General features: G+C 38.4%; 1 protein-coding gene across 1 annotated transcript; it reads left to right on the top strand.

Moving 5' to 3' along the window:
- Positions 1-6,993: 6,993 nt before the first annotated feature.
- LOC146361562 (uncharacterized) lies at positions 6,994-11,046 on the top strand. Its single transcript, XM_084920765.1, has 4 exons — positions 6,994-7,483; positions 8,686-8,784; positions 8,980-9,086; positions 9,543-11,046. The coding sequence occupies exons 1-4, from the start codon at positions 7,120-7,122 to the stop codon at positions 9,579-9,581; spliced, it is 609 nt and encodes a 202-aa protein (XP_084776891.1). The 5' UTR covers positions 6,994-7,119; the 3' UTR covers positions 9,582-11,046.
- The last annotated feature ends 4,743 nt before the right edge of the window (positions 11,047-15,789 follow it).

The raw sequence follows: 15,789 nt of genomic DNA, 5'->3' as shown, positions 1-15,789 counted from the left end.
GAAAAGTTACAAAAATGTACAAAAATGTTTCAGATATATCTATGTATCACAAAAATAGCACTTTCCCTGTTGATTGTGTAATGTTCTTATGCTACTCAGTAATCATGGTGGATAGATTTGTTTCACCAGACTAGAAAACTATATAAGCTACAGTTGTGTGAAAAAGTGCTTGCCCACTTACTGATTTCCTATTTTGTAATATTTTTGTCACACTTAAATATTTCAGATCATCAGACAAATTTAAATATCAGAATAATTACTCAAATAAACAAGATACATCTTCTAAATGAAGGTGTTTGTTATCAAGGGGGAAAAATGTGTGGAAAAGCGATTTCCTGCTAAATGGTTGGGCCACCCTTAGCAGCAACAACTGCAATTAAGTGTTTGCGATAACTGGCAACTGTGTAGAAATGTTGGTACATTCATCTTTATATAATTGTTGTAATTCAGCCACACTAGAGTGTGTTTAAGCATGAGTGGAACTTTTTAAGGTCATAACACAGCATCTCAATCAGACACATTTAAGTGAGTAATCTGCCTCGTCTCTCACCCCTTTATGGATATGAACTGCCTCCCACTCTCATAGATCTTTTGCTTGAGGAACTTATGCTCTGGGGGTCACACCATAAGTTTGTCTCCTTTTATGCTGATAGCAGTGAATGATGCAGTGGTATTTCTTGCAGCATGAGATGGTGCATTGTCTTGCATGAAGATGATTTTCTTGCAGAAAGCACGGTTCTTCTCCTTCTACCATGGAAGAAAGTGATCAGTCAGAAACTCCACATACTTTGCAGAGATCATTTTTACACCTTCAGGGATCCCCTTTAGGATCTCTGAAGGTGTAAAAAAAAAAAACCTCAAAACATGACTCCACCACCTCCTTGCTGACATCGCAGCCTTTTTGGAATATGGTTGCTGTCCACCAACCATCCACCAACCCTAACCCATCCATCTGGACCATCCAGGGTTGCACGGCACTCATCAGTGAACAAGACTGTTTGAAAATTAGACTTCATGTAGTTCTGGGCCCACTGCAGCCGTTTCTGCTTGTGAGCACTGGTTAGGGGTGGCTGAATAGAAGGCTTACACATAACTGCAAGTTTCTGGAGGATCCTACACCTTGACATTCACAGGGTTCCAGGCTCACCAACAGCTTCAAATATTTGTTTGCTGCTTTCTTTTAGCAGCTGCTCTCTTAATCCGATGTATGTCTGACAGAAACCTTTGTCCAGGTGCCTTTATCTGCACGAACCCCGTGTGCTGTGACTCAGCAACAAATCTCTTAAAGGTACAATGATCACGCTTAAGTTTTTGTGAAATATTTAAGGTTTTCATTTCTTATTCAACTGTTTCACGCTTTTCAGCAGCAGAGAGATCCCGTTTCTTTCCCATATTGTTTGAAAATGGTCGTCTGCTTAATGATGTGGAACATTCTTCTTACTTAGTTTTTCCTTAAATAGGCTCATCTGGCAAAATAATGATCATAGGTGCCCGAGATTGATTTCAGTGATCCAAAGAGCCCTGAGGCACAATGCCATCCATGAGTTTAATTGAAAACATATTCATCTTTGTGGCACTTAAATACAATTTACATAATGATTTGAGAGGTGGTGTAAACCTTGTGGACATTTTTTTGTTAAATGGTCACACCACTTCACTGTGTTATTTTATTACAGCTTGAAATTCATCAGCCAACAGCAGAAAGCAGCTGAAAGGCTATGTATTAGCTCAGTAGTAATATCTTAGCTCCAATTAGAGCTGCACAAGTTTGACTTCCTGCGAGTCACTTTGTAATTTTGGGGGACTTTTTTATCAAGTGTGACATCAGATGAAATGACCACAGGAAACAGGAAGCAAACAGCGCTTCTCTGCCAGTTATATCAGAACTGAGCTGCTTTTAGACGACTCCATCTCATTCTGGATGTTCGAGAAGATCTACAGTCACTTCAAAGCTCATATCAACTGTGGTCTTTTGTGTGATCGTCCTGCTCTCCTGATTTTGAAACCAATTTTTTAATCTTGGGAAACTTGTCACTGAAAACCTTTCAGGAGAGAACTGCAGGCTTTGTCTCTATGGCATGACGACAAACAGCAAACTTCACTTTGTGGACACTTTTCACTCAGTCAGTAAGTACAAAGTTTTTACTTTAAAGGTCTCAAAGTCAGTGATGCCTACACCACTGACACCAGTTACTGATAACCATTTTCAATGTATAAAGTCATTTTAGTGAGCAATAATCTCATTTTCTCAGAGGCCTCTAAACAATCTAACTGTTTTTCACAATTTCAGGAGTCCCCTGCTGGACAGGTTCAAGGCTCCACTTTTTCAGTGCTATCACTAATAATACTGATACCCCAAAAGTTCATTCTGTTCATCTGGACGCAGCGTTTTCAGTGGGAGAAACGTTTCTCCCAAAATAATACTGATAATAGTCACAGTGTACTGAGTACTTGTGTGCTGTGTTTAAGGATGAGGAGCATAATTTTCTGTTCATCTTCCCTTGGACTAAAAACTGACTTCCAGTTTCCAGGTTACATTTATGCATTTTTGGCCTTCTGTGGAACCGAATACTTCATAAATTTTGATTTAAATCTTTCTATAAATAGACTCAGACTAAAGTCTGAGTGGTACAGCAAATTTAGTGCTGATTAAGAAAACTACCACACTACAGATTGTATCATTTTTATTTAAGGTTTCAGAAGTTTTTTCTGCAATAGCAACTTAGAGACACAAGATGGAGCCACTTGATCAGATCATCTTTGTTGAACAGCTGAAGCCCACCAGCTCTGGTGTTTGATTATTTAGAGTTTACTTCACACTACATTAGACCTGCTGTTAGTTCTGCTAAACAAGATTTACTTATTGTCATTATGTTGCTATAACATAACAAAATTGCAGTGGTGCCCTCTGTGATAAAGTAAAAACAAAAAAAGATAAATGAAAAGATTAAAAAAAGATAAATGGAATAGTCTGTGGAGTACAGTGACTGGATGTGAGTGATGCGTGCAGGGAGTCCATGAGCCTATGTAAGTGTGTCTGCAGGGCAGCAGAGGGAAAGGCAGATGGCTTTCACAAAGTAGGTATTTGTGGTTTGCTGTTTTATCAAAAAAAGCCAAAGCGAGCGTGTAAAGAAGGAAGTGTGGAACACTTCACCGTCAGTCACAGAGCTGAGCTACGACTCAGACTTGTTGTTGTTGCTGAAGCTGATCATTGTTCACCTGTGGATGGTTCTGCTCTGAGCAGAGGCCGAGGATGTGACCGAGGTCAAAGGGCAGCTGGAGACAGAAATTTCTTGCTTTTATTCATGATTTAAAATTTTCAGTTCATCTTAAACTTATCTCAGTTGTTCTGTCTCCAGGTATCACTTCATGCACTGACTCAGACCAGCAGCAGCAGAAGACCAGCCTTCCTGATTACCGCCCGCATTGTTTTCATACTGGGTGGGTGTAATATCATTAGTAGAGTCAACAGCTACTCCAATACAGATATTTGCAGCATTCGCAGTTATGAAACAAAGAAAATAAAACCTCTAGAATTCAAATATTTAACATATCGGCACAAAATAAAATTAAAGGTATTAAAATTAAGTAACTACAACCAAGATGAACAATAATACATCACTTATGACACTGTGGCATTATTGGTTTAACAAAAGCAAAACCAAAGCAAACCATGTAGAAGCAGTGACATTAGTGTGGATGCTATTAGAGTATTTCTTCTTGTTTCCAGTCGTAAGAGCTGCTACTAAAATCAGCTGTGCTAAAATCACAGCTGCTAACAAAACTAAAAATGAACATATGAGATGTTAATGATGAAAGATGCACATAGCTGCTTTTGCGGTTATTTGTGTTAAAGCTGTGAGTTCAGTACCTTTTTCTTTCTGTTTCAGAAAAAAAACACCTGGTGTAATTTTGTACATCAGTGCATTTTTATTTGTTTTTTAAGTTTTTTTGAGATTTAGTCAAACACACATTATCAGCTCCTATTTCAGATCATAATAATGCATAAAAATGACAGTAATATTGTGTAATTCATCTGAATACTTTCACTGAAATTCCCACAGTATCATCAGTGATTGTCATAAAGAACAGAAATACATGTCGGAGAGTTTTCAGGTGCAACTGAATGAATGCATCATAACTCAGCTGTGTAGGAACCTATGAGTGTAGAATCACACCACCAATCCTGTGAATGCTGAATAGTGATGTTCGATTCGTGAGCGAATCGTTCAATACTCGAGAATCACTTTACTGACTCGTGAATCATGATTCACAAGCCCAACTGACTCACTGACTCATCCCTATTTCTGTTAGCAAACTAATTCGCTTAGTAGAAATATATCTAGCTTATAATTAAAATTGTGGGGGGGAAAAACAACAGCCAGTTTCTTAACAAAAGCATTTCTGCTCTGAACTGGAAGAAAAAACCCTGAGTAGAAGCTCACATCAAGAAAATAGCTCCTCGCTTCACAGTAGCATCGCTCTGCTAACATGCTAACAGTACATTTGAGCTACTCACCCCCTCCCTCCTGTGCTGAATCGTAAGCGTAAGCGAATCACTCAGGACTCGCTCACCCCCTCCCTCCTGTGCTGAATCATAGGGCGAGCGAACGAATCACTCACTCACTCACCCCCTCCCTCCTGGCTCACAGCTTCTTCTTCTTCTTGGTTGGCAACCAATGTTAAGGCGCATTACCGCATTACCGCCCCCTGGCTCACAGCTCAGTGGACATTTAGATGAGAAAATATATATTTAACACATTTAAGGAAAGTACTAATAAAATAAAAATAAACAAAATAAATGTTTATTAAGCAATTTTGATAGGAAATTGCTTAATTTTAGAAATGTTTTTGCTCTATAAAAATAGTTCATTCATCTTAGCAGTGGGATTTACATGAAAAGAGAAACAAATTAAGTTTGAGTGAAAATGTAAATTTTTTGCACTCTGGTCAACTGACTCAGTGAATCAAATGACTCAAAAAATCCGATTCACTTTGGTGAGTGACTCATTAAAACTCGATTCAGTAAAAAGAATCAAATTTACCATCACTAATGCTGACTAACCGCTATAACCACATCACGTTTAAGCAGGTATGTCTCTCTGCCTGTAGACACTGGTGCAGTCAAAGCCCAAACACCACAAGTGGATGTTCAGTTACCATAAATGCATATCACTAGTGATGGGATTTCCGACTCTTTTTAGAGATCCGGCTCTTTCAGTTCGGCTCACTAAAAGGAGCCGGCTCTTTCGGCTCCGAAGCGGCTCTTCGGGTTGTTTTGTTGCTTTAATTAATTTATTATTAACAATAATATAAAATTATGCACAAAAGGAATTACTAAAGTAAAAAAAAAGTGGTTTTATTTATATATGTTTATATATAAATATATGCAGTGGCCCCTAGAGACAAAACACGTACAAACTTCAAAACACATTTCTAGCATGAACTGAACTTCCAAAGCAGAGCTACTAGATCACTTAAATTACACAACTGAAAGCATGTGTGTATTGTTTGTGTATTTATACACAGGCACTCATATATATTCAAATAATTTAAAAAAAAGTTCATTTACCTGTTACTACCACACACCAAATCCGGTCGTTGGTACTTGCTGGCTTGTGTAGCCACTAGGTAACAAAAGTTCAACACTGCGCCTAGCATCCTGGAGCACTTCTGTTGTCTTTTGTACGTGTTTTGAGTTTTTATGTGCTTCTGAGTTTTTATGTGCTTCTGAGTTTTTACGTGCTTTGGAGTTTGTACGTGTTTTGGAGTTTGTACGTGTTTTTACGTGTTTTGGAGTTTTTACATGTTTTGGAGTTTGTACGTGTTTTTACGCGTTTTGGAGTTTGTACGTGCTTCACGGTTTGTACGTGCTTCAGAGTTCGTACGTGATTTGAAGTTTGTATGTGCTTTGTCTGTAGGGGCCACCGTAAATATACTTTTATTTATTCACTCCACATAAAATGTAATAAATAAATCATATAATACAAAAATCAACTATTCACATTTCAACTTTTAACTATTTCAATTTTCAGCTTTTTCCTTTTACAAATTTAAAGTGAAACAACACAAAACACTGCAAACCACAACACAATTAAATATAAATTAAAATATGAAAACAAAAAGAACATGCATATTCTCTGTCATATGGACCTGCATGAATAAACTTTCTGAATCCTTTATCATCTGCAACTGAAAATAGTTGTGGATGATTACTATACCTTTCTAATGTGACCTTGTTGTCCCTGGCTCTCTTTCTCTCTCTCCTTCCTGCTCTGTTCCTGTGCTACTGAGTGTAACTACCGCCCCTCCCCCCTCTGCCCAGCGTAAAGCACAAGGCTCGCATGCTGAGTGAAGCAGAAAAAAAGTGCGAGAGAGAGAGAGAGAGAGAGAGAGAGAGAGGCTGAGAGAAAGAAAAAAAAACCGTCGTTTGACGTCGTTCACGTCAAAGATTCGGCTCTAAGAGCCATTTCGTTCGCGAACGACCCATCACTACATATCACACATATTTCTCTCTCAGAGATGATGAGGTGTTAAATCCTTAAATGAGGCAGATGTGCTTGTTGCAATGGAGTATTTTCAAAGATACTAGTTTCACAAAGAAATGATCTTCTTCATCATCATTATAAGGTAATGGTCAGAATCTGAATCTGTTAAGAACACTAACATTTATAAACAGGAAGGGAGTGCATGACAGAGACTTTGATCACAGGAAAAGCAGGCTACAGCAGACAACAGCTGACTCAGTCATTAAGATAGTTTTATGATTGGTTCATTTGCTTTGCTTGCTTTAATGTTTTCTTGCTCAAGTACAAGTAAATGAAGTAGTTTTACTGCTGTCAGTGGGAGCAGCAGAAGGAAACAGCACAGAGGTGTTAGAGTCAGATTAACTTTAAAAGCAGTGTTAACCTGAACTGCACAGTGCTCACTGAAGTTTGAAAAGGTTTCATTTCCTGTGACACCTCTGAGGTGTCAGTGGTTTTTATTTTCTTCTTCTTTTTTTTTTTAATTCAGATGTGACATCAGCCAAACTCACCATGTAAAGTAGGAAGTACAGAGCACTTCTTTGTCTGTCCCATCGGAGCTGAGCTGCTTTCAGACGACTCCGTCTTGTTGTGGATGCTGAAGCTGATCATGGTTCTCCTGTGGATGATCCTGTTGGTGGTTCTGCTCTGTGCAGAGGCCGAGAACCTGACCGAGGTCAGAGGAGAGCTGAGGACCGATGTCACTCTAACCTGCTCCAATCAGACATCAGACCCACACTGGTACATGGAGATCCACAGTCAGTTCAGAGCATGTATTGGCCGCAGTTTTTCCTCAGCAGGCTCTACCTACTGCTCTCCTGGTTTTGAAACCAAATTTTCAATCCTGGGAAACAAACTCGTGATTAAAAACTTGACAGCAGAGGACTGCAGGCTTTACTTCTGTGGCATCAAGAGAGATGGCAGCGTTCAGTTTGTGGAGACTTTCCGCCTCGTCTCAGGTAAGTGCCAGAGTTTATTTAACTTTATTATTTATTGTTCAGGCCCCATGATCCGTTAGCGGTAAAGCATATTTTGAAAAACCTGACAGCATCTCACTTTCCACCTCGTGTCAAGTAAGTGCCAAAGTTTTTGTTTTGTTTTGTTTTACATTACGTCCTGTATGGAGGAACACCTGGAGTAACACAGTGTGAAGTAGCTTCATTCTCACATCATGGGCTTTTTTTTTTTTTAATTGACTGATTTTAATTTTATTTGAACAGCTTTCTTTGCGTCTCGCTGGTGTTCAGGCCTGGATTTCTTTGCAGTACATTACATTTTGTATCAGCACATCTCAGAGTTAACATTCTGTTTGCCACTTTCTGAAATATTTTCCTCTATTTCTGTTGAATGTGAGGTCTTGTTGTGTGTATGGAAATACTGCATCATGTGGTTAGGTTATTTTTAAATATCAATATTTGTTCTCAACTCCGACCTGTATGGGTGTTAGTAAGTCCTAAAATTAAACAAAATTCACTCATCTGGAAATTTTCTGAATCCACACTTTATCACATCTACTACTTTTTTGTCTTTTCTAAGCTTTCCACTTTAAAGGTCAAAGTAGTTGATCTAAACATGTCTAACACTTGATTTGGTGACACTCACTTTCACCACAAATTCAAGGAAGTGTCTAGCTATTTTCTCTCTTTTAAAAAACAAAAAGTAAATTCTCTCAAGGTGTCCTTGGTGTTGTTGGTGGTGATTGAGTCCACATTAGGACAGGAGATAATAAATAACGTAACAAGTTTACCAGCCCAGAGGTTGTCTCGTGTTTGGATGCTTTGTCTTTGAATCTCACTGGTTAGTTTCATTTGCACTTTATCTGGTTACAAAAAAACTAAAAACCTGTTTAACTTTTAAAAAGATGGTGATTTAAAATAAAACACTTCACCATGCACACTTAAAAATGAAAACTTTCAGTGCACTGTGAGAATGACAATGAGACCTCTCAATCATCTGAACCTAGTGAGCAAGAAAAACAAACATAACACATACATATCCACTGCTTTACAAAACTGTTTACTAACTATTGACGCTTATAGTTGATCACTTCTAAATAATAATAAAGTTCAAAAACAGTTTTAAAGTGTGAGCTTTACTCTAGTGAAAACGCAAAGAAAGGTCATGGCAGTTTCTCAGCTCATCTTTCCTCTTTTTTTGTCAGATGTCACCCTACACATCACCGACCCCCAAAACGACTGCAGGCTCAGTCAGCTCATCATCATCTGTGTCTCTGTTGCTGTTGTCGTCTTTGTAATACTGGGTAAGTGAGCCATCATAGATAAGACACTTGAACAGACTCTCTACCAAATCTATAAGTGTTTATCTGAAGCCTGGTCATTTTTCTAATGAACATAATCACACTAAAGTAAAGTGACTGAGAAACATTTATCAGAAAGTCCACACGTCTTGTGTAATTGTGAGTTTGATGGTGACGTGACTCAGTGATCTGTTGCAGGTGCTGTTTGTGCAGTGTTGTGTTTGAAGAGGAAATCCAGAAGGATCCAGAAGAATAATGTTTCACTTCACATCTATGAGAACACAGACACAATGAGGGCTGCGCAGGTAAATTATTCCTCACTTGATCTCTGAGCTCAGTTAACATTTGCCTGATGAGTTTACAGTGGTCACTTCTAGCTCCATAAAAAACAAACAAACAAACAAACAAAAACAGAGACAAGAGTGAAAATAATCACTTCAAGGTTTCAAAGTGGGACAAATCAACATTTGAAGGACAAGCTAACAGTTGAGACCACTGGGTTTCTCCATTCAAACATATTCATACAGCATTTTTTTGTCTCACTTAGTAATTGTTACATGTACACCCTGAGTGAAATGTGTACTCTCTGATATGTGGGCAGTCTAATGACGTACTGTATAAGCTGAGCCACATCCACCCTAATCTCTGATAACTGTTCTATGTTTGCTACTGCTAATACTACAGCACCAACACTACCACTGTTTAAAGTTCCACCACTGTACTGCTTCTTCTCCGTACTCATTGCTTGTGTTTTATTTCAGAACAAGGTGATCCAGTCCCAACGGGCAAAACCTCACTGAAAGACTTCTTTACCCGTAAACTGAAAGATGTTGCTTTTGTGGACAATTTCAATTGTTTCACATTTAACCCCCAAAACACATTTTCATGCATTTTTATCTACTGCAGGACATAAATTGACATTTTGTGTATTATCAGGATTGTAAGAAAACAGCTGCGTACTTATGATGTAAAACTTCATATAAAAATGTGATGTGCTTCAAGTGTCAGCTGGAACCCTTTGAACATGTGAAGTGCAGCTTAAGAGAGTCTGGAACCCTTTAAGCTAAAAATTGAAAGCATGTCTGAAACTTTAAGGGCTGCAGTTACTGTACTGGCACTAAGTGGATGTGGTAGCACTATTTATAACAGTATCACATGACTAACAATAGTGACTGAAGTACAAACATATATAATGTCAACAGCAATGTCAACAGCATATTGTATTTATAGTACGTATAGAATTGCATGTAAACTGCTTAGTCATACATACATTAAAGACTATTTTTGCGGTTGTACTAAAAGCAGCTCTAATAAACAGGATTGTGGGTAATTGAAGTAGCATTTGTAGTTTTTAAAGCAGTATAATATTATGTATCTGTAAGTTAGCTAACAATTCTGTTAGCACAAATACTTCTTTTGTCCAACGCTTGTCTAAAAGTGTAAAAATAAAGCGTGAAAAAGGAAGTGATTACCTGAGTTAATTATACACTTGAAACAACTACTCACACTGAGGCGGCTCTAAAACCCAGTGGCCTCCTCCTTTTCTGTTACTCCCTGGAAACTCAGTTAAATTAGCATTTCAGACTTTTTTAAAAGAATTACTGGAATACATGAATCATTCAGCTTTGACTGTTCATCTGCTTTTACCCACATTGTCCAGCAGCCTACCACACAATCAGACATCCTGATTCAAGATGTCTGCATAGCTGATCTCTCCTGCGTCCACACAGGAAGTGATGCATCAGCCAGTGGCAATAGGTGATGAATAATTTTCCACCAGTTCAAGTAAGAATGAGCAAAAATAACTGGTGTTTAATTTGAAAGTTAGTGAGTGAAATTATTACCGATGAGAGTGAAATAAAGAATAGATTGACATGTAACATATGAGGAAATGCTTTACAGTGGGATGCAAAAGTTTGGGCAACCTTGTTAATAGTCATTATTTTCCTGTATAAATCGTTGGTTGTTACAATAAAAAGTTTCAGTTAAATATATCATATTGAACTACTCTACTAACTATACTACTCTGAAGCTACTCTTCAGAGAAAATTAAAAGAGGAGGGAAACTTACAATTGACCCCCTTAAATACTCTTTCTCATTATTGGATTTACCTGTGTATGTAGGTCAGGGGTCACTGAGCTTACCAAGCCAATTTGAGTTCCAATAATTAGTTCTAAAGGTTTTGGAATCAATAAAATGACAACAGTGCCCAAATGTATGCACCTGCCTGATTTTGTTTAAACAATTATTGCACACTTTCTGTAAATCCAATAAACTTCATTTCACTTCTCAAATATCACTGTGTGTGTCTCCTATATGATATATTTAACTGACATTTTCTATTGTAACAACCAACGATTAATACAGGAAAATAATGACTATTAACAAGGTTGCCCAAACTTTTGCATCCCACTGTACATGGTTACTTAGGCAACTAGATTCAATTTAGATAAATATGATTAAATTAAAGAAAATCAATGAAATTGATTGAACCCTTTTTTGAGTGGATGGATTGTAAAATTACACAGCTTTTGTGACATATAAAAACGCTTTTGTGTCATTTAAATATTCATCTATTATTTATTAACTGGGAGGTTTTGACTTTGGTGTGATTGAAAAGAGCTTCATGCTTCCAGTATTAAAATCACCCCATCAAACAGATGTAGAACCAAAAACAAATCTTCTTTCAAACAAACTGTACAAATGACAACACCTGAACATACCTGAAATAAATGAATAAAACAATTTACAATCACACTGTATATATTTGTTTCAACATACCGGAAGAACACGTTCTATAGCTACACTTGCCTGTAGGGGTCACTGCTGAGACATTTTAATAGGATTCCAATAAAAATAATAAGTCATTCTTTCCAAACAGATGTTTATTTCGTACATCACTCTGATATTTGACAAAGACTACTGAACTGACTTTATTAAAAATATTTTTCTCTCCCACTTGTTCCTCTTTCTGTGTCTCAGTGGACAAGCTGCCACCGTCCAGTTGTGTTCCATTAATGCTCAAAATTAATAACACCTACATTGACTTTGTTAGTGTTAAATTCAACACATTGTCCCGTACGGGCAGTGCCATAATTAAAATTCATCACAAAGCAACAGAAAGTCTCTCGTATTAACCCATCCAGCAGCGTTCACAGTGAGGGTGCACAAGTTGGACTTCCTGTGAGGTACTTGGTACTTGTGGTATTTTATCAGGTGTCATATCGGCTGAAGTCAGCATTTGGGACAGGAAGTGTAGAGGGAGTCAGAGTCCATCAGAGCTGAGCTGCTTTCAGACGACTCCGTCTTGTTGTGGATGCTGAAGCTGATCATGGTTCTCCTGTGGATGATCCTGTTGGTGGTTCTGCTCTGTGCAGAGGCCGAGAAGGTGACCGAGGTCAGAGCAGGGCTGGGGTCAGAGGTCACTCTAACCTGCTCATATCAGACACCAGACACACACGGGTACATGGAGATCTACAGTCAGATCAGAACATGTATCGGCCACAGTCATTCTGAGTCATTTTACCCACTACTCTGCTGGTTTTGAAACCAAATATTCAGTCCTGGGAAACAAACTCATGATTAAAAACTTGACTGCAGGCTTTACTTCTGTGGCAGGTGGAGAATCGACCTCATTCATTTTGTGGACACCTTGTGCTTCGTCTCAGGTAAAGACAAGGCTTTTTACTTTAATGCTGAAAACTACAGAAGCAAAGAAAAAGAAGAAAAACACTGACATATGTTTATGGTAACTAACAACTACTGATGAAGACTGTATCAATAAAGCAATAAATAAAGGAAGTTATTTCATGTGGGAAGTATACACACGTATCTATATATACACCATCTATCTGTCAGATCATTTTGTTGTTCTTTTTTCACAGATTGCTCTCGTCCGCTGAGTCAGACCATCAGCAGCAGAGCAGCTCCACATCAGAGCATCAGCTCCTCATCATGTACCGCTCAGTCTTCATCATTACTGCTGTCATATGTGGTTATTTATTCATTTAACATTAGTAGAGCCAACAGCTGCTGCTGCACAACTCAAACACATTAAGCACTGATCAATGTTTGTACAAATCAAATGAGTCATGCACACACAGGAGAAAACTCACTCCCAAAGTAAAGCAGGAAGTTACTAATCAAAGAGACAAACGCTAAGACACTCAAACGTCACACAGAAAAACAAACACACTGTCATGTTCCCCCTGTCTGCCCAGCCGGCCCCACAAGGCTACACGTGTTTTGTGTTGCTCTCTCTCTCCTTCGCCGCTCTGCCTGGGCGGAGCTCACTGCGGGCTCTCGCCCTTGGCCCACACACCTGTTCGCTGTTATGTGCCATTATGTGCCTACCATTTAAGGACGGGATGCAGACCTTCTCGTCGCTGGATGGTTGTGCGAGACATGTTAGTGATCCTCTCAGCTCTTGTGAATGTTAGCTTCTGCGAGACTTGTGATTTTGTGTAACCTGCCTTTCCTGTGTGATAGTTTTCCTCCCAAGACCTTCTCGCTGTGTGGACATGTGTGTGTTGGAGTTAGGAGAAGAGAACAAGTGCAAGAGAGTTTTTCCCTGGACCTTGTCTTGGACCCTTGAAACCCCCGATTGTCTCCCCACTGTATATATTCTGCACTTGGTGTTGTAAATAAACTCTGTGTTTGGAACTGACAACCTGCTCTGCATTTGAGTCCCTGCAACCAATCGTGACACACAAGAGGGAAGGAAAACAATATAAGCAAGAACCCTTAATAAACCCTGAACAAAATACTGATGGAAATTAACAGGCACTGAACTTAGGAACTAAATAAACAAGGTAATAAGGAAGGACATGAGAAAACAAGTTACCAATAAAACTAAAACCCAAACATAATGCAAAATAACCTTTCAAAGTCCAGGAATTCAAACTTCAGGGTGTAAGTCCCACCAGTACATCAAAGCTGACTCACCTTTATAACGTCAAGTTTACCTTTCTGTAAACATAAATGCTTATTGTTGTGTTGTACAGACTAAACTAACCTATACAACAAAGTGGAGTTGAACTCCACAGACTGTCCTATGATTTCTTTTTTAGAGTTAATATTTTGGGTATGGTATCTTTTTACGAAAAGTACATAAGTAAAAGTGCTTCTAACATGTGCTTCAAAGCTAAGTTTGACTGGGAAACTCAAAGCTCAAGTTTGGGATTCAGATCCTTTTTATTCTTGTGTGACTGCTGTTACTTTTTCATTAACTGGTCTTCTTTGATTTGTTTCACTGTGAAACAGAAGGTCGAGTTCAGCGCGGGTTCTTGTTTGAGTTTTCTCTGCAGTAACCGTTTGGAGACCAAAGATGAAGACAAGTCAACGTTTATTTCTATAGCACGCTTTTACACAACCTCCATTAACCCAAAAAAGTCCTAAATTAACAATAAATATAAACATGATGATCATCTTTGACTCTGATGTTTATTAATTCAAATTATAATACTGCTGTTGTTTACTATATTATTTAGTAAACTATATAATATTGTTTACTAAATACATTAGATCTCACCCTGGGTCAACACACCTGAATCAAATGATTAGTTCATTACCAGGCCTCTGGAGAACTACAACACATGTTTATCATAATCAACCAGATTAAGTGTTTACTGGCAAATGACAGTGATGGCGGACATCATCATCACTATTCCAACAGTCCTCTCCACACAGACAAGCATAAACACACTCCACTATCACTAAATCAAATTTAACACATATTTGTAATGACGTTAATTCAGTTTACAATAGGGCTCATTCGCTCGGTCAGCAGGTGGCGATATCCTCGTACACTGGGGAGTAAATGGCCATTTAACCAAACAGAAGAAGAAAACATCTGCACATGCGCAGTACTGAACTGGGGGGTAGCATGGATTCATGCTTCTGAAATTAATATCACACAATCAAAATGATGCAAAAACAAAAAGAGATCGTCTTTCAAACAAGCTGTGGAAATCACAACACTTGAAAAACTTGTAATTCCTGTACTAAATATAAAAAATATTATTATCTACTATCACAGTTTATATATTTGTTCCATCATATGGGAAAACTATATGCTCTATCCACACACTCACACACTGCCTTCTCCTGCCTGTAGGGGTCACTGCTGAGATATTTAATAAAATTCCAATAAAAGTAATTCTTTGCAAAAACAGATTTATTTTATACATTGCATACTTTGCTCTGTATTAATTCAAAAAATAAATTAATCAGAAAGCAGCAGAAAGTCTCTCATATTAACCCATCCAGCAATGTTCAAAGTGAAGGTGCACAAGTTAGACTTCCTGTGAGGTACTTGATGCTTGTGGTATTTTATCAGGTGTCATATAGGCTGAAGTCAGCATTTGGGACAGGAAGTGTAGAGGACGTCAGAGTCCATCAGAGCTGAGCTGCTTTCAGACGACTCCGTCTTGTTGTGGATGCTGAAGCTGATCATGGTTCTCCTGTGGATGATCCTGTTGGTGGTTCTGCTCTGTGCAGAGGCCGAGAAGGTGACCGAGGTCAGAGGAGAGCTGGGGACCAATGTCACTCTAACCTGCTCCAACCAGTCCCCAGACATATACTGGTACATGGAGATATACACCCAATTCAAAGGATATATTGGACGCAGTCATTCTTCAAATGGCCCTCCTTTATACTCTCCTGGTTTTGAAACCAAATTTTCAATCCTGGGAAACAAACTCGTGATTAAAAACTTGACAGCAGAGGACTGCAGGCTTTACTTCTGTGGCATCAGAAAAAAGGACATTCATTTTATCAGCACGTTCCATGTTGTGTCATGTAAGCAGAAGTTTTTTCTTATTAAAAAAATTGTAAAGTTTGCTTTTCTAAGAAAGACTTGCAAAAATAATTTGATGAAATTCCGAAGTGATTCTTGTTGGATATTCACATGATTATTTAAGAAAGTGACTGGAACAGCCTGCTAGTATCATCTCTTCCTGACTTCATCAAAGTTTCTGAATTTAACTTCTCCCTGTGTTTTTTGTATG

The sequence above is a fragment of the Perissodus microlepis genome, chromosome 23 (assembly GCF_051167445.1).
Source record: "Perissodus microlepis isolate ML-2025 ecotype Zambia chromosome 23, ASM5116744v1, whole genome shotgun sequence".
NCBI classification, from domain to species: domain Eukaryota; kingdom Metazoa; phylum Chordata; class Actinopteri; order Cichliformes; family Cichlidae; genus Perissodus; species Perissodus microlepis.
The sequence above is the reverse complement of the archived record's forward strand: the minus strand, read 5'-3'. Positions and strand labels throughout refer to the sequence as shown.

Coding starts and splice junctions, on each gene's coding strand:
- LOC146361562 (XM_084920765.1), top strand. CDS start 7,120: ATGCTGAAGCTGATCATGGTTCTCCTGTGGATGATCCTGTTGGTGGTT. Junction 7,484..8,685: donor GACTTTCCGCCTCGTCTCAG/GTAAGTGCCAGA, acceptor TTTTTTTGTCAG/ATGTCACCCTACACATCACC. Junction 9,087..9,542: donor ACACAATGAGGGCTGCGCAG/GTAAATTATTCC, acceptor GTTTTATTTCAG/AACAAGGTGATCCAGTCCCA.